This window comes from Hemitrygon akajei, chromosome 30 (assembly GCF_048418815.1).
Source record: "Hemitrygon akajei chromosome 30, sHemAka1.3, whole genome shotgun sequence".
Taxonomy (NCBI): Eukaryota; Metazoa; Chordata; class Chondrichthyes; order Myliobatiformes; family Dasyatidae; genus Hemitrygon; species Hemitrygon akajei.
Window position 1 is genome coordinate 40854268 of NC_133153.1, and position 19955 is coordinate 40874222.

The 19955-nt window shown below is 40.3% G+C and overlaps 1 protein-coding gene across 1 annotated transcript in view; it reads left to right on the forward strand.

The window, feature by feature from the left end:
• spg11 (SPG11 vesicle trafficking associated, spatacsin) overlaps positions 1-19955 on the forward strand; it is a 190141-nt gene that overhangs the window by 68716 nt on the left and 101470 nt on the right. Inside the window, exons 15-16 of the mRNA XM_073032676.1 lie at positions 331-529; positions 4721-4924. Coding sequence (XP_072888777.1) covers positions 331-529; positions 4721-4924 — 403 coding nt within the window. The remainder of the gene's footprint in view (positions 1-330; positions 530-4720; positions 4925-19955) is intronic.

Genomic DNA, 19955 nt, shown 5'->3' on the forward strand with positions numbered 1-19955 from the left:
GCTTCAGACGATAAGACATGGAGCAGAATTAGGCTGCAGTGAGTACAGGCTCAGAGCCATCAAACATTCTTGTGCATTATCCCTTTCATTCCCGTCCTGAACCTCCTCTGGACCCTCCCTCATGCTAACACACCCTTTCATAGATAAGGGACCCAAAACTGTTACCAGTACTCCAAGTGTAATCTGACCAAAGCCTTGTAAAGCCTCAGTGTGTCTTTTGTGTTGTGGGAACCGAATGGAGCAGTGCAACTTTATATTGTTATTTAGAGGTTGATTTTGGTATTGTTTTGAAATGAACTTTTATGAACCAATGCTCAAATCTCTTCACAGCATTTCAGTCTTGCAGTCCTGAGGTACTGTGGACTTACCACACTTCCAGACATAGCTGGGACAAAATTTCGAACTGGATTGAGGCCTTCCAGAGTAGCGAGCGTTCAGCATCCTGGCCGACTCTAACAGCTGAGATTGTGAATCAGAACACGTACTGCAGTAGCTACATGAGAAACGAGATATTAGACAAATTAGCAAGGTAAATAATGAATTTCATTCTTACACGTGGCAGCTTTAGCAAGTTTAACACTAGTTCAAGTTTATTGTCATTCAACTGTACACATGTGTACAGCTAAACTAAACAACATTCCTCAGGGACCAATGTGCAAGACTCAGTGTGTATATATTACAAATATCACATAAAATAATATTAACACAATAACATTAACATCAAAAAGTTGATATTCACACTATCCACCATCTGGGACATGCCCTCTTCTCATTGCTGTCATCAGGAGGAGGTACAGGAGCCTGAAGACACACTGATTCAGGAACAGCTTCTTCCCCTCCACCAACAGATTTCTGAAAAGTCCGTGAATTGTTAATGGTTGTAATTGTTAATCCTTTTTTTTAACACTATTTATTTTGTAATTTATAGCAATTTTTGCACAGTACTGCAGATACAAAACAACAAGCCATGTCATATAAGATGCTGATGACTAACCTTATTCTGATTCTCGCTAGCTCCCATTACCTCCATCACTGCACTGTAAACACTTTAAATCACTTTTTATACAGCTGTTTACATTTACATTATGGCACTTGTGTATTTATGCACATTTTGTTCCATATCTAACGTTATCTTATAAAATTTTTATTCTTTATAATTGTTGAATGAGATTGTTTTTGTTGCATGTCGCACCCTGACCAACACACCACAGCAAATTCCTAATGCAAGTTATTGTATATGGCAAATAAAATTGATCCTTGATTCTGTTTAGAAGATACTCAAGAATAGAATTGGTCATAATATAGTTCAGTGAGGCACGGAGTATTAAGAATTTAGGGTTATCAAGTGTGTGAGTGGATTCCTGATCTCAACACATGGAAGGACAAATCATTTGTGAATACTTGTCTTTGCTCCATAGAATCACAGAATTTTATGGCACAGAGACAGGCCCTTCATTCCATTAAGTCCATGCTAGCTGAGGAAGGTGTAGCCTATCGAGTACTCATGCATATATCAAGTCGGCCAGTCCGCTGGGGAAGCGAGAGGCCTGATATCCATGAGTCCACTGATTGCTGAAGGATCAGAGATGGCCTGTCCTAGGGTTGGAGGAGTGAGTGAGTGAGTGAGTGTGTGTGTGTGTTGGTGGATGGGTGATAGGAGGAAGGAAAGGGGTTTGATTTGCTTTTGTTGTTTTGCTGTTACTGCATGTGTTGTTCTGAACATATTGGCATGCTGTATTGGCACTGGAATGTGTGTCAAAATTTGCAGGCTGCCAACCCCAGCACACCTTTAGGTTGTATTGTTTGTTGACACAAATGATGATGCATTTCACTCAATGTTTCAATATATATGCGATAGATAGATCTGAATCCGCTCTTCTAAAATTAGTGAGGTTTCTTATCACTCTCGTGCAGTATTCTCCAGAAATCCAATAGAACTTGCATGAGGAAATCTGTTTGAACCATCAACTGACGTATTCATCAAATGCTTCTTCAGCAATTCTTTAAGCCCATGCCTCTGTAAATGAAAATAATTTTAAATCCATTATGTATTCTTTCCTGGTTCAGCTCAGGTTATTCACATATGTATTTACAAACACAAACAAAGGAGATGACACATGTGTTCAAGGCCGACAAGCCCCATCTACTTGAGGCAATTGGTAATCAGATTTTGCCCCTGTCAGAGAAACGGTTCCGTGGGGCTTAGTAGCTAAACAACTGTAAAGGCCAGGAGCTGGACTTGGTTGTCAGAGGGTATTTGAGATGCCCACCATTGGGAGCATTTAATAGCTAGTCGGAGCTTGTCTGCCCTACCACCCCTGGTTATAACAACCTTAATGAACCTGAAGGACAATTCCTTAACAAATTATTTTTAAGGACCTAAGGAATGAATTCCTTAAGGAATTCACCCAGTAGCCCATTGACTATTTCATTTCTTCCTTTCAGAGGATCTTTAGAACCTATGCCTTTGAACATTCCTTTGACTCTTTGATATAATGTCATGTTGTTTAAAGAGTACAGAGAAAATTTACAATCATGTTGCTGGGACTTGGGGATCTGATATATAGAGAATGGTTCAATAGATTAGGACTTTATTCCCTAGAGTGTGAGAGAATTAGGAGAGATTTGATAGAGGTATGCAAAATTATGAGGGGTATAGATAAGGTAATTGCAAGCAGGCTTTTTCCACCAAGGTTGGGTGAGACTGGAACTAGAGGTCCTGGGTTAAGGGAAAAAATTGAATATTTAAGGGGAACCTGAGGGGGGACGACTTTACTGAGAGGGTGGTGTGAACTGCCAGCGGAAGTGGTGGATGTGGGTTTGATTGTAACATTTAAGAGAAATTTGGATGAGTTCATGAATGGGAGGATATGGAGGACTATGGTCCAGGTTTAGGTCGATTGGACCAGGCAGAAAAACAGTTGAGCAAAGACTAGATGGACTGAAGGGCCTGTTTCTGTAGTGCTCCATGACCGTTTGAAATGCCCCAGTAAAAAATTGAGATCTCAGTAACTTATCTACGCTCTGTCCGCCAGAGAAAGCAGGATCTCCCAGTGGCCACACATTTTAATTCCATGTCCCATTCCCATTCTGATATGTCTATCCATAGCCTCCTCTACTGTCAAGATGAAGCCACACTCAGGTTGGAGGAACAACACCTTATATACCGGCTGGGTAGCCTCCAACCTGATGGCATGAGCATTGACTTCTCTAACTTCCGTTAATGCCCCTCCTCCCCTTCTTACCCCATCCCTGACATATTTAGTTGTTTGTTTTTTTTCTCTCTCTCTGCCCATCACTCTGCCTGTTCTCCATCTCCCTCTGGTGCTCCCCCTTTCTTTCTCCCGAGGCCTCCCGTCCCATGATCCTTTCCCTTCTCCAGCTCTGTATCCCTTTTGCCAATAACCTTTCTGGCTCTCAGCTTCATCCCACCCCCTCCGGTCTTCTCCTATCATTTCGCATTTCCCCCTCCCCCTCCTACTTTCAAATCTCTTACTATCTTTCCTTTCAGTTAGTCCTGACGAAGGGTCTCGGCCCGAAACGTCAACAGTGCTTCTCTCTATAGATGCTGCCTGGCTTGCTGCATTCCACCAGCATTTTGTGTGCGTTGCTTGAATTTCCAGCATCTGCAGATTTCCTCGTGTTCTCAGTAACTTAACTATTTCTGGCCAGGAGTTGGATAGCAGAGTGCAGATCCTGCCTGGGACTCCTTCCCATCTCAGAGCCCATAGTACCGAAGTGGAAGCAAGCCAACCATAACCACTTCAGAGGCAAAGAACTGTAGTATGCATATACCAGATATCTTTAAGTTTCAAATACCTTTTATAAATATCATTCTTTGGGCTATTCTCTTGATCACCAGACGTGAACCTACAGATCTAGGTTGACCATTGCTTTCCCTTTGAGTTCTTTTATTTTATTTAGAGATACAGTGAAGATCAAGCCCAATAAGCCATGACGCCCAGCAACCCACCTATTTAACCCTAGCCTAATCACGGAACAGTTTACAAAGACTAATTAACCTACTAACCGGAAGGCCTTTGGACTGTGGGAGGAAACTGGATCACCCAGAGGAAACATGTGCACTCACCTGAAGGACGTACAAACTTCTAACAGAGGATGCCGGAACTGAACTCCTAATTCCAATGTCCTGAGCTGTAATAGCGTCGTGCTAATGGCTACACCTCTATGTCACCCCACTGTTACTCTGGCAGTTAGCAACTTACAACAAGAAGTTTCCAGACATTGGAACCATGACAGCCATAATCTTTTTCTTTGAAGTATGGACGAGTAATCAGCCATGGTACTGTTACATAGCAGAGCACGTTTGAAGGGCTGAGTGGTCCACTGCAGCACCTAATTTGTTTTGGGTGACACCGTAGCTCGTCAGTTAGCGTAACACTATAACAGCGCCACTGACCTGGGTTCCATTTCCGCCGCTGTCTATAAGGAGCTTGTACGTTCTCCCATAACCACGTGGGTTTCCTCTGGATGGTCTGGTTTCCTCCCACAGTCCAAGGACATATAGGTTAGTAGGTGAATTGGTCACATGAATGTAATTGGGCAGTGCAGACTGGTGGCCCAGAAGGGCCTGTAACCGTGCTGTATCTCCACGTAGAAACTATAATAAATGTATTTACTTGTCTGTAAATAGGGAGAGTTAGGAGTTCTATATTTTGCAATTTGTCTTTAATTTTTTTTTTGTAATTTTTTAAAACAGAAAACAGGTGTTCATCCCATCAGAGCGTGCAGACTTTGGGCAGCTCTTGGCCAGGCTTAGTGGCACGGGGGGAGTGATGCAAAACCCTCGGCTGGTTCCAGAGTATCGGTCCAGTGAAGGACTTGATTTCCATGGCTGTTTCATTCTCTACTGCCTCAAGCACGAGCTGCGCTATCTCCTGTACACTTACTTGGATTATTATGGGTAAGTACAGCTTCAATGGACATCAGGGTTTATTTGGAGACCTTAAAATTATTTTGTTGCCCTAAATTCTCAGTAGAATGATGGAAGAATGGGGTGATGTGATAGCGTAGAAGTTGGCGTAGCACTGTTACAGCGCCAGCGACCCAGGTTCAACTCTGCCGCTGTCTGTAAGGAGTTTGTATGTGTTCCCCATGATTGGCTTTCCTCATGTATACCGAAGATGTACGGGTCAGTTGGTTACAAGGGTGTAATTAGGTGGCACAGGCTCGTTGGGACGGAAGGGCCTGTTACCACAGTTGTTTGTCGGTCTTTGCTTCTGTATAGTTTTCATAAATTCTATTGTATTCCTCTACTTTCCTGTAAATGTCTTCAGGAAAATGAATCTCAGGGTTGTATGTGGTGACACCTTAAGGTTTTTAGTTATGGATTGTTGTTTTGTAAAATCTTCCCAATCATCTGGCTTCTTGGTAATTTTTGCAATATAATATGCCCTCTCTTTTACTTTTATGCTGTCATTGACTTCCCTTGCCATGGTTGTCTCATCCTCCCTTTGGAATACTAAGCGCTAGGATGCAATGCTGAGGCTTTATAAGACATTGGTTGGGCTCGCCTTTGGAGTATTTTCAGCAGTTTTGGGCCCCTTGTTTAAGAAAGGGTGTGCTGGAGTTACAAGGATGTCACTTTAGAACAGACAGAAGGAATTTCTTTATCCAGAGAGTGGTGAGGCTGTGGAATTCACTGCCACACAGAGCTGAGGAGGCTATTTAATTTAAAGTAGAGGTTGATAGGTACTTGATTAGTAATGGTGTCAAAGGTTAAGGGGAGAAGTTAGGAGAACAAATCGGCCATGATCAAGTGACTGAGCAGACTGGGTGGGCAGAATGATTTAATTATGTTCCTATGTCTTATGGTCCTGTAGAAGTGATGGGCCATCCAGGAGGGCACAGAGTATCTTAAGTCTCTTTGCTGGGTTCATACACAAACCAGAAATAAGCAGTGGCAGAAATGAAGAAATCCAAAACAAATATAAATAAATAAATAGAATAAGATTCATTTGACTTATCAGATTGGTATTTGATCTTGAGGAAATTGATTACCTGAATACCTATTACAACATTACTTGTTAATGTACTGTTTTTTTTATTTGCACAGTTTGTCTGCTTTTGCATGTTGGTTGTTTAACAGTGTTTTTGTGTAGTTTTTCATTGATTCCGGTGTATTTCTCCATTCTACCGCGAATGCCTGCTAGAAAATGTATCTCAAGGTAATTAATGGTGACATATCATACTTTGAACTTTAACTACATTGACTATATTACTTTAGGATATCCTTGAGCTTGTGAAAGGTGCAAGTGTATACTTCTTTACTGCTGTCATGATCCCTGCTAGAACCATGTGTAGCTCACAAAACAACAGAGTAAATTGCTATGTGAAGCACTTAGAAGTAACCTATAGATTGATAATGTTGTCAGACAATGAATCTATAGTTATGCCTTGAGTGTTGAGAGAATGTGGTCACTCTCAACTGTAACAGTGTCCGTGGTTGAAATTATAATAAGGCTCATGTACTGAAGGTCATCTAGTTGGGTAAGACATGGAGCCACACTCCAACGAGGCCAAATGTATTAAGGATGATAATGGAATAAAGTAAGAGAAAGTCAGATGATTTAAAGGCACCTTTGACTGGAGGGTGTCTCTTGAAACAGTGAACTTAACTGTGTGTCACGATATACTGTTCCAGAAGTGAATGTCCCTCAGGTTTATTAAGCGTGAAATAATCATCTGATGAGCTGTTTCCAGACAGAAGCAATTTTCATGGTGAATGAAGTTCTGAATTATTGACAATGTTTTCTACTCATCACATGAGCACTTTAAAAAAATATTTTAAAATCTGACATTAATTGTCATCCTGCCTGTTTTCGTAGTTCTGGTGCTTGGTGGTCATCTGTGGAATTATCTTCTGTTCAAACATAAATTTTATACGAGAGGCCTTGCTTATACATCACTTTAGTTTCATTCACTGATGTGGCTAAGGCACGTACTGCTCATATCCACCAGCTCGGCTGTTGATCATCAGTTGCCACCTTCAAGGTCAACGAGTTTACTGTATATGTCACCATATACTACCTTGAAAATCATTTCCATGCAAAATCAGAAAATACAATAGAATTTATGAAAAAAACTATAAATATACATAAGAGACTAATAACCAACCAATGTACAAAATAAATCATGCAAATTAAAACATATAGATATATAAAACTGCGTGTGTGTGTGTGTGTGTTTGTGTCTCTGTAGACGTACACACACACACACACACACACACACACACACACACACACACACACACACACACACACACACACACACACACACACACACACACACACACACACACACACACACACACACACACACACACACACACACACACACACACAATATTCCGGTTAATTGGGACACATCAGGACCAGTACATTTTGGCCCAATTAAGCAGCTGCCCCAATTAGCTGACGTGTCATGGAAATAGTTAAAAAGGTATAAAAATGTCAAACTACTGTTTAACCAAGTATTAAATGATGTATTTAAATTAAATACAGAATAAATTAGAACACTACCAAAACTACTACAGTACTGTAAAACTGTGTATTAGTTTTTCATAGTTATTGATGGAGAAATTTATTCTGTGTATGCTGACATGCTTTTTTGATTGACTGTAAATGAATAAAATCAGTGCAAACACTTAGCATAGATAATGGACTACCTTCATACAATGCTTTCAATGATTGCATCCTCCTAACCTTCATTTTCATTGTAGCATTCAAGATGACTGTCAATACCTTCAAATTCTTCATAGTCCCTAACTTCATTTTTCCTAACTTGTTGAGGTAGTGCAATCATTTCATTTTCAGTCCCAGCTGTTCCTGGCATCTCCAAGCTTGGATGCTTGAAACTGCATTGAGCAAAACAGTTCTGAGTTGTCTTTCTGTTTATTATTTGCCAAATATCGGTGACAAAAATCACCACTTTTTGAACTCAAGCACGCAAGTGATGCTATTTAACAACTGTTTGGTCTAAGCACGGTGTAGCATCTAATGGCCCACAACATGCATATGACTGATGCAAGTTAGAAAATGTTTATCTTTGGATGCAGAGAAAGCCTTTGATAGGGTGGAGTGGTTTTATCTATTCCAGGTTTTGAAGAGGTTCAATTTTGGTCCAGGATTTATTTCCTGGATTAAATTGATTTATCATGCCCCGTAGCTGCGGTTTTAACTAATAATCAAAAGTCTCCTTACCTTAGATTATATAGAGGTACCCGTCAGGGTTGTCCCCTTAGTCCTTTATTATTTAATTTGGCTTTAGAACCACTTGCTATTGCTCTTAGGGATTCTAATTCTGTGCAGGGTATTAGGAGAGGGGATAAATTACATAAGGTTTTGTTATACGCAGATGATTTATTTGTTTACATTTCAAATCCTAGGAAATCTATTCCTTTTATGTTATCTATATTTATGGAATTTGGTATTTTTTCTGGATATAAACTTAATTTACATAAAAGTGAATTATTTCATATTAATAATTATTCTGATTATTATGATCAAATACCTTTTAATATTGCCAAAAACCATTTTACTTACCTTGGTATCAAAATTACTAAAAATTTTAAAGACCTATATAGATATAATTTCTTCCCTTTAGTTGAATATACTCAACAGGCGCTTTCTAAATGGTCACCTATGTCGATGTCATTGATAGGTCGAATAAATGCTATAAAAATGGTTATTCTACCAAAATTTTTATATATATTTCAAGCAGTTCCCTCTTTTGTTCCAAATTTTTTTTTTTGATAAAATAGATTCTCTGATTTTGTCTTATGTTTGGAATAATAAATGCTCTAGAGTGAATAAACTTTTATTGCAAAAATCAAAAAAAGATGGAGGACTAGCTTTACCAAACTTCAGATTTTATTATTGGGCAATTAATATTCGTTATATTACTTTTTGGATTTATGATATAGACGACCAAGATCGCCCTTCATGGTTACAGCTGGAGGAAAATTCAGTAATGGGCATTTCGTTAGCTTCTTTATTAGGAGCTCCTCTTCCGTTTTCGCTCTCCAGAATAGGTAGACAAGCTCTCAACCCTATTGTTAAACATAGTTTAAAAATTTGGTTTCAATTTCGTAGATTTTTTGAATTAAATGATTTTCTACTTTCTAGTAATATTTATTCTAATTTCTTTTTTAAACCATCAACTTTGGATAAGGCTTTTTTAACATGGAAAATTAAGGGAATAAAAACTTTTTTAGATTTGTTTTTACAAGACTGTTTAATGTCCTTTTCACATATTTACAGGTTAGGAATTTTTAACGTGATTTTTTACCGAATTACCCCTCGGCCTGCTCTTTAAATTTGGGTTATGTTATTTTTCAGTTTAAACCCTTTCAAAAACGATTAATAGCTATCATTTATAAACAGTTAATGAATGCTTGCATGTTGCCTAATGATAGGGTTCAACACACCAGGGAAGTAGAACTTCAACATTCACTTTCAGACAATCAATGGAGTAAAATTTATTATTTAGTCAATAATTCATCTATCTGCGCACTCCATATCTTAATTCAGTTTAAGATAGTACACAGGGCCCATATGTCCAAAGGTAAATTGGCACATATTTTTCCTAATATAAGCTCTATTTGTGACAGATGTAACGTAGAAGTGGCTACTCTAACTCATATGTTTTGGTCATGTGTCAGTTTAAATAATTTTTGGAGGGATGTGTTTGGAATATTGTTCAATAAAGTTATTGATATGGATGTTCAACCTAATCCACTTACAGCAATTTTTGGGATTATTCCAGAGGAAGCAAGCAAAGTGTCTGCTTCCACCCAACATGTGATAGCTTTTTCAACTTTACTGTCTAGGAGAGCTATTTTGCTGCACTGGAAAGAATCTAACTTACCTACTGTTTTCTATTGGCTCTCCTCCATTATGTCATGTCTAAGCTTGGAGAAAATTAGAAGCTGGACATTTGATACATCCTTTAATTTTGAACAAGTCTGGCGACCCTTTATTCAATATTTTCACATGATTTGATTTTTATTTATTTATTTATTTTTCTTTATTCTCTTTGGGGAAAATCCTTATCCATGAAGGTTCGGAGATGACTGGAAGGATGTGTTTTTTTTTCTTGTTTTTTTTTTCCTGATTTTATCCTCACTTGGACTGCCCAATCTTTCTTTTACTTTCCTTTTTTTTTCTTTCTCTTTTTTTTTGTTTCAGTTCATTTTTTTTTCCATTATCAATAAAATTTCCAATCCTTTTTTTTTGCGATTGCTATGAGGAGTTGTAGTTTTTTTTGACCATTGTATATATAACAGCATAATATTTTACCTATTTGATTTTGACATTATATACTTTCTGTTTTTACTGTTGCTGTTTATATGTCTTTTATATTATCTACTTGTTAGACTCCTCTTCCGATTTGTATATTCTTTATTTGAAAATCAATAAAAAAGATTGAAAAATGAAATTAAATGAAAATATTTGGCAACAATTTCCTGCCACAGTCAAATAGCATAGTGTCCCAAAAAAACCCAATGGGAATCCCAATAATTTTCTCAATTAGTTATTGTTAAATGTTGTCCCAAATAAGTGGCTGCCCCGATTAACCGATGGCCCTTATAGATATCCGTGTGTGTATGTATGTGTATATAGTATGTGTATGTATGAGTTTTGCTGAGTGAACATGCTGGTTCAGAAGCCTGAAGGGTAAAAACTGTTCCTGAACCTGGTGGTGTAGGACCAAAAGTTCCTGTACCTCCTTCCCAATGGTTGCAGTAAGAAGAGGGCATGGCCTGGATGGTGGGGGTCCTCGATGATGGATGCTGCTACCTTGTGGCAGGGCTTCTTGTAAATGTGCTCACTGATGGGGAGGGCTTTGCCTGTGATGGACAGGGTTGTATCCACCACTGTCTGTAGACTATTCCATTCCTGGGCCATCGGTGTTTCCATTGCAATCTGTGATGCAACCAGCTCTGATACTCTGCATCTGTAGAAGTTGGGCGAAGTTTTAGGTGACATTCTGAATATATACAAACCTCTAAGAAAGTTGAGCTACTGTTGTGCCTTTTCCATCCTTCACCAGTTTATAGCAGTTTGCATGACTGAGTGACTTGCTTGGCCTCTTCAGAGGTCAATTAAGAGTCAGTCGCAATGTCACGTAAAGGGACAGACCAAGTAAAAATGGCCGACCCTTTAAATCAGCTTGTTTGCAATTGAAAATGAGTATGAATCCAATATATCAGAAACATGTTAGTATCCAGGGTCCAACATAGGTACTAAAAGTTAAAAGGTTTCTCTTTGAAGGTTGCCCTTTTCTTCACAGCTTCTGACAGTCTGCTGGAGGTACGTCTATGGCGGGGGGGGTGGTGGGAGAAATGGTTGTGGATGTTTTGGGTAAAAATGCTGCATTCGGACTGATATCATACATGCCCTACAGATGCTGCTCGACAGCTGAGTTCCTCCAGTAGGTTGGTTGTATCTCCAGATATCAGCACCTGCACCCGCTTGTGTCAGAATGGAATCAGGTTTATTTATTATAACTAACATATATTGTGAAATGTATTGATTTTGTGGTAGCAGAACAGTGCAATATATCTAATATTCTATAAATTATAATAAGAAATATGTTTAAAAAAAAGTAATGCATAAAGGGAGCAAAAATAATGAAGTGGTGTTGCATACACAAAATGATCTGAGCTCAGCAAGTCAGGTAGCATCAATGGAAAGGAATAGAGAGTTGGCATTTTGGGCCGAGACCCTTCATCAGCACTGAAACATTGACTCTTTATTCTTTTCCATGGATGCTACCTGAACCAGAAGGGATAATTTCACTCACCCCATCACTGAACATTTCCCGCAACCTATGGACTCACCTTCAATGAATCTTCATCTCATGTTCTTGATTGTTAATTATTACTACTATTTCTCCTGTTCTTTTTGTGTTTGCACAGCTTGTTTTGTTGTTGGTTATTGTCTGCCCTTTTCGGTGCGGTCTTTCATTGATTCTTTGGTATTTCTTGTATTTACTGTGAATCCCTGCAAGAAAATAAATCTCAGGGTTATACATGGTGACACATATATACTATGATAATAAATTTAGTTTGAACTTTGAACGTTTCAGTCCTGATTAAGTTTCTCGGCAGAATCTCTAATGTTTATATTGCATCGTAGTGGGTGGTGAAGCAGGGTAGCTAGATTGCTTGGACAGAAATCCTAGATTTTTACTAGATTGGTCCAAGAGTCAGAATAAGGATAAGTTTGTTTTCTTCCCAGCTACCAGTCAATCTTTAACACATTTGGGAATCCTACAAATGGCTCCAATTAATACTCTTGATGCAGTACACAAATTAGCTCTCCTGTTTCTCTTGGTTACCGCAGCAACAGCTCCTCATAATATTTCACTGGAAAAGCAACCCTTCAGTAAAGTTGGAGGATTACAAAAAAAATATAAACACAAGTTCTTCCCAGTAAATTAACGTTCCAGTGGACCTGTGTTTAGAACCCAGCAGCCAGCATTTAAATTGCCAAATCCAACTCATTCCCAAACTCAGAACCACAAATAATTGAGTCATCTGTGGAAATTAGGTCATAGATTTGCCCAATCAAATGTCCAAACTAAAATCAGCTCCTGGAGGTTTCTCTTTAGATAGATATCTTGTTCTCTGGACAGAGTTAAAATTAAACAAATATTCTCATATAAGAAGCTGTAGGAAAAGGAGATGGATGAGAAATAAATTGGTGTTGGTAGGGTTACGTTTGTTATTTTTTTCCTAGTGAAATTTAAGACGTTGGTGAGACTACACTTGGAATATCGTGTACAGTTTTTGTTGCTCTGTTATAGGAAAGATATCATTAAACTGGAAAAAGTAAAGATTTATAAGGATGCCACCAAGACTCAAAGGCTTTAATTGTAGGGGGAGGCTGGGTAGGCTAGGATTATTCTTTGGAGCGCAAGAGACTGAGGGGTGGCCTTATAGACATGTATAAATTCATGAGGGGCTGAGATAGGGTGAATGCGCTACAGTATTTTTCCCACGGCTGGGAAACTAAAAACTTAGGTTCAGTGTATGTGGGGAAAGATTTAAAATGGATCTATGGGGCAACTTCACTCAGAGTTCAAAGTTCAAAGTAAATTTATTATCAAAGTTCATAGATGTCACCATATACAACTATGAGATTCATTTTCTTGTGGGCATACGCAGTAAATACAAGAAAAACAAAATAATCAATGAAAGACTGCACCCAGCAGGAGGGACAAACAACCAATGTACAAAAGACAATATACTGTGCAAATATATTTTAAAAATTATCAATCGATATTGAGAATATGAGGTGTAGGAAGTGAGTCCATAGATTGTGTGAGCAGTTCAGTGATGGGGCAAGTGAAGTTGAGTGGAGTGAACATTCAGAGAAAGTGGTTGAGGCTGTTACAATACAAAGTTTAAAGGACATTTGATTAAGTATATGGATGGGGGAGGTTTTGAGGGATATGGGCCAAACATGGGCAGATAGGATTAGCTTAGTGCCACTATGGACAAACTGGGGGCTGAAAGACCTTTTCCCATGCTTTATTACTGTGTGACTGTTATGTTGCTGCTGGGACACATCCTAGGATGCACTGGGCCACACCATCAGTGATATAACCTGGGATCATTGGGTGTTTCGGCTCTTTCAACATCAGACGCTGTTGCCCATGCAATCTGGCCAGGGTTGATCAGGCCCTGGCGTGTCCCAGCAGCATTGGACCACGAGTCACACCTCTTGATCCATGGCCATCTGGAGGCTCGCTCAGCAGCCTCTGTGACGGTCCTGATGGCTCTTTTCTTTACAGTCCCCATAATGCCAAGGGGAGAGCAGGTTCTGTAGATCGAGCCACCAGCAAAATCTCTTCACCCCATCTGTGTAGGCTCACATCGTGCCCTCCACCCCTGTCTCTGGCACTGCTCTACTGGCTCCTGCTCCTTGGCCTTCCTACATTCAAAAGCCTCCTCAGTGCCATCTTCCCTGACAAAATGACCAGTGAGGCCTCAGGGATGATGATACAATGAACCTGTCAGCAGTTTTGGTGATATTTTTGTCTAAATTATCTTAACTTTCTTCTGTGGTAAACAATTACTTAAAGTTGTGGAAGCAGTTGAGATTTTACTGGTGTCCCTGATGAATCTGTTTACTGCACAGATCTGTTCTGTTGCTAGCGGTTTTGAATAACTGCCTCAATCGTCAGCACCATACAGTGCACAAGTCAGTCAGTTCTGAAATTTGCCCTCTGATAGATCCCATACTTTCTGAACAACTAAGCGTCTTGCACAAAGCGGTCCAGTAGCGTAGTGGTCAGCTCAATCACTTTACAGCATCATTGATCACCAATCCAGCTTCAATTCCTGCCACTGACTGTAAGGAGTTTGCACATTCTCCCCTTGACTGCATGGGTTTCCTCTGGGTGCTTCAGTTTCTCTCAGTTTTGGGGACTTTGAGGTTCACATTGCACCTGATTATGATTACTCTTATTTTTTGCTGCTTTTGAGTAGTTTGATCAGGGCAATCGATGTGGATTGGGCGCTTCGGTGAACAATGGCCTTGCCTGCATTGGCGAGTGGCACGGTGCTGAACTGAACTAAACTGGTCTCCTGGTTTGATGTTTGATATTCTGTGTGTTGTCTTCTTGCTTTTTGCCGTCTGTGCAATTTGTTCTTTTTTTTTTGAGTGTTGGGTGTTTGATGTTTTCTTGAACAGGTTCCATGGTGTTTCTTTGTTTCATGGCTGCCTGTGGGAGGACGAATCTCAGACTTGTATTCTGTATACATATTTAATAATAAATGTACTTTGAACTTTGAGGACATATGGGTTAGGGTTAGTAAGTTGTGGGCATGCTATGGTGGCGCCAGAAGCGTTGCTACACTTGCGGGCTGCCCCAGCACATTCTTGCTGATTTGGTCTGATGCAAATGACACATTTCACTCTGTGTGACAGAGTGACAAATAAAGCTGATCTTTAATCTTTCACATTGAACAGCAATGTGATGAGATCTTTAATCACACTAATGGTAGCTGGTAATGATTCTTAATTTTGACCCTTAATAAGTTTCTCTCTCTTGTGCAAACAGAATAGTGGAGTTATGTAACATTGGCAGCAGTAATTTGCATTCACTTCATGGAAATCCAGTTTGCTTCTGTGAAGCTAGCTACAGTAAGGCATCATGTGTTAGAAATGTGTTCACAGAGCTCCAAAACTCAAACTGCAGCTTTGTCACTGCTAACCCAGAACTGTGCAATTTAACACATTTCAATGCATCTGAGGTCACAACAGGAAATTTGCCTCACTTCTCAAAAAGTTCATACTAACACATTTTCTTCTGGGTTTAAACATCCTCAGAAGGTAAGAAAAGATAATTTGTCACATTGAAACGCACTGTGAGATACACTGGCTTGTGTCAACAGCTTACACAGTTCGAAGATGTGTCTCCACACTTCCAGCTCCAAAATAGCATATGCCCACAACTCACTAACCCTAACCAGTATATTCCTGGAACGTGAAGGATCTGGAGGAAACCCGTGCGGTCACTGGGAGAGTATACAAGTCCTTACAGACAGAGGTGGGAATTGAACCCGGGTCACTGGCAGTGTAAAGTGTTGTGCTAACCACTACACTACCGTGCGATGGGAATTGAACCCGGGTCACTGGCAGTGTAAAGTGTTGTGCTAACCATTAGGCTATCGTGTCAATTGTCATGCAGTTTGCAGGGTTTCGACTTTAAACCAGAACCAGGTGTAGGTAACCCCTTCTTCTAAAATTTTACTTCTTAAAGGGATATTACTCCTCACTGAAATCCTGTTATCTCAACTATAATTTCAAATGTTGTGATAGTTTTTCCCATGGAGGTTATGATTATGATAATTTTAAATCTGTATTTTATTTAGTGATAGAGTCCTTTCGGTTCTTCAAGCCCCACTGCCCAGCAATTCCAATAAACCCTAACCTAATTACGTGACGATATACAATGACCAATGAACCTACTTAGTACATCTTTGGACTGTGGGGGGAATCCAGAGCACCTGGGGAAAACCCATGCATTCTATAGGGAGGATACACAGAGATTCTTTACAGGAGATGCTGGGATTGAACAACAAACTCCAACACCCTGAGCTGTGATAGCGTCGTGCTAACCACAGTGCCCAACTTCGGATTGTTCCAGCTGTTGCTGCTGATCTCTGTCACATCTGGTTACTGCGGATCTCTGTCACATCTGGTTACTGCGGATCTCTGTCACATCTGGTTACTGCGTGAGTTAGCTCAAACTTCATGTTCAAGGAGAGAAGTCTTTATTTTCTTTCCTCCTTTAGAGCGGCACAGTAGGGTAACGCCGTTACAGCAGCAGGTTCAATTCCTTCCACTGTCTGTAGGAGTATTTTATTTCCGTGATCATGTGGGTTTCCTCCATATGCTCCAGTTTCCTCCCACCATCCGAGCGTGTATGGGTTAACAAATTAATTGGTCATATGCTTCCGTCTGGAAAACGGTACCGCAGCATTAAGGCTAGGACCAACAGGCTCTGGGACAGCTTCTTTCACCAGCTTTATCAATACATATTGATCTGATTGTATATCTGACTGTACATTGATCCGATTGTATATCTAACTGCACATCTATGTATACAAAGCAATAATGCATACAATCTTAGTGTTTGGGCAATATCCTTTCACATTTCCCTTTAAAGCTTGTACATAGCAACAGAGATGCAACGTAAAGAGTTTTACCCCCTCATATTGTTGGATGGATGTAAGAAATAAAATTCTAATTCTAATTCCAATGGGTATCTTTGGGTGAATTGAGTTAGAAGGGCATGTTACTAAGCTGTATCTCTAAATAAGAAATAAAACTTTTCTAGCATATACATGAGTATTTGGCTTCATTGCAACATACCCCAGTGTGCGGGAATTTGTCAGCTGAATGCACATCCCCCAGAGATTATTTTGCAAACAGCCTCTTGCCAGGAGTACCAAGTTATAGACTGGAGGACCTGTATGACCCCCCCCCCCCTCCCAAACAGCACAAAGAACAGGCCTCCTATGTTCACTTCTTCACCAGATTATCTGACCCCTACCCCATCAATAACAGCATCCTACCTTGCAGCACTTTCCAGTATTTGGAAGAGTGCTTATATAGTTGTGTGGCGCAAAGTCTGCATCTGTATGTGTGTCAGAAGAAAATGTCTTAGCTTGTCGCCTCATGTAATCTGACAAAATGATTTTATGAACCTCTCAGTTGTTGTACTATTTGACTTTCACAAGCAACATCCAGGTGACCCAGCGTATAATTTTATGCTTAAAGGAAAAGATGTGGGACAATTTCCAGCAATTTATATTTTTCATCCCTGAGGTAGTCTTTAGGGTTGTTTTCCCGTGGCAGCAGGGAGTGTAGCCAGACTTAGTGGAGGAGGAGGCTGGTTTTCGGTATCGACTCAACTCACTGTAAATCCTTGCAAAGTCAGCTGCCATATCACGCTGCGATGCATTGATGTAGATTGCCTTCTTTGGTACATCCCTACAAATTGAAAAACCTAGATCGTGTGGATGTGGAGCAGATGTTTCCAGTAGTGAGAGTGTCTAAGACTAGAGGGCACAGCCTTAGAATGAAAGGATGTCGCTAAGAACAGAGATAAGCGGGCATATCTATAGCCCAAAGCTGGTGAATCTGTGGAATTCATTGCCACAGATGACTGTAGAAGCCAAGCTATTGGGTATATTTAAAACGGAGTTTGGCATCAAAGGTTACGGGGAGATGACTGGAAAATGGGGTTGGGGGGAGAATAAATCAAATGGTAGACCAGGCTATATGGGCCAAATGGCCTGATTTTGCTTCTTTTTGTTGTGGTGTAAAATTGATAAGAACCAAAGGTCAGGTGTTGAATTTCATTAGCTATCTGAGGAAGTAGAGGCATTGGTGTACTTTCTTGAATATAACATCCATTTGGCTCGACCAGGGTAAATTATTGGTGATATTTACACTCTGCAACTTGACACTCTCAGCCTTCTGCACCTCAGCACCATTTATACAGACAGGTGCATCTACTGCACCCCGCTTCTTGAATTCACTGGCCGGTTGCTTGGATGTATCATCCATCTAAATTGATGGATTGCCGAACTAATCTATAACAGGGGTTCTCCCTAGGCCTCCCGTCCCATGATCCTTTCCCTTCTCCAGCTCTGTATCCCTTTTGCCAATCACCTTTCCAGCTCTTAGCTTCACCCCACCCCCTCTGGTCTTCTCCTATCATTTCGCATTTCCCCCTCCCCTCCTACTTTCAAATCTCTTACTATCTTTTTTTTCCAGTTAGTCCTGACGAAGGGTCTCAGCCCGAAACGTCGACAGTGCTTCTTCCTATAGATGCTGCCTGGCCTGCTGCGTTCCACCAGCATTTTGTGTGTGTTACAGGGGTTCCTAACCTTTTTTATGCCATGGACTGATACCATTAAGCAAGAGGTCTGTGGATCCCAGGTTGGGAACCCTTGATCTAAGTGCTTCATCAAAGTCTTTGCCTCCTTTGGGAGGAGGAGTAGGGCTTGTTTTGATGATGTTAATTTATTGCATGGTGTGTTTTTTTGTTGTTCTGCCAATCACGGTGGATATTCTGTGTTAGCAACAGACAATCTGGCAACACTTGTGGGCTGACTCCAGCACGTCTTTGGGTCGTGTTGGTCATTAACGCAAACAATGCATTTCACTGTATATTTCAATGTTCAGGTCATAAATGAATCTGAATCTTTATGGTACAACCTGCTAACATAGACCAGTGGTGTGCCTCAGAATGTTAATGCGAATACTGGAATGACCTGTTCTATTTCACATTAACATTGTAATGGGTAGTGGCGGTTCTGAAAGGCAAACTACAAAGGCAAGATGTCTTCCCTCGCAATGCTTAGTATCTGTAAACCTATTTAGTGCCAGTTTGGCTTCTGTCCAGCATAGCAAGAGATGGACTTCTGTATAGATTATTCGAATTATCACAGGCAACATCATAGATTTTGGTAAATGCTCACAAGCTGCAGGCCAAGGGCAGTGAAGCGGGGAGGAGGAGTAACTGCATCATCCAAAGGAACACCACGGCCAGGCAGCTTCAGTCTGTGCTGCACCATTCCAGGAATCTGATTTCTTCAGGAAAATTCCCCACACCTCATCATCTCCTCCCTTGTAGATTAAAAACTGTTTAAATTTAGACCACAAGACATAGGAGTAGAATTAGGCCATTTGACCCATTGAGTCTGTTCCACTGTTCTGTCATGCCTGATTTAGTTTTTCCCTCTCAACCCCATCCTCCCGTCTTCTCATCATAACCTTTGGTACCCTGACTGATCAAGAATCTATCAACCACTGCTTTAAATATATTCAGTGACTTGACTTCCAGAGCCGTCCGTGGCAACGAATTCCACAGATGCACCAGCCCAGCTAGCACTGGGTCGATAGCACTGATTCACCCTTACTAGCTTTAGTTGTATTTCCTGTCAACTCTTTCTAGGGCTTTTATATTTAAAATACTTAACATTTTAACTTAATGCATTATCAATTTACATGATTTAACTTTGCTTGGATCTGTATGTGGGGAACCATTTTGCCATGGGCTCTCACCACTGTGGAATGAATTGTACAGGGGAGGAAGTCAGTTAAACAGTGCATTGAGGGGTTTTGGGAGCTGGGGAGATGATTGCGGATGAATGTGTCTCTTTCAGAGAGGGTTGAAGCTGGAGTTAATGCAAGAGAGGGATCAGGTGCTTGGTTGAGGCTGCAATCATGAAGCCTACTTGGAAGAAGATGAATTCCTCTAGTTCCCCAGCAGAGTCCAGATAAAGCTTGTTTCACTGCGCAAGGCAGGTTCCATTTGAAGGGGTTATCTGCACAGAATAATTTGACAGAACTGATGTTAAAAAAAAATCTTGTATAATTTAATATCTTTGCATTTGCCTTTCAGAA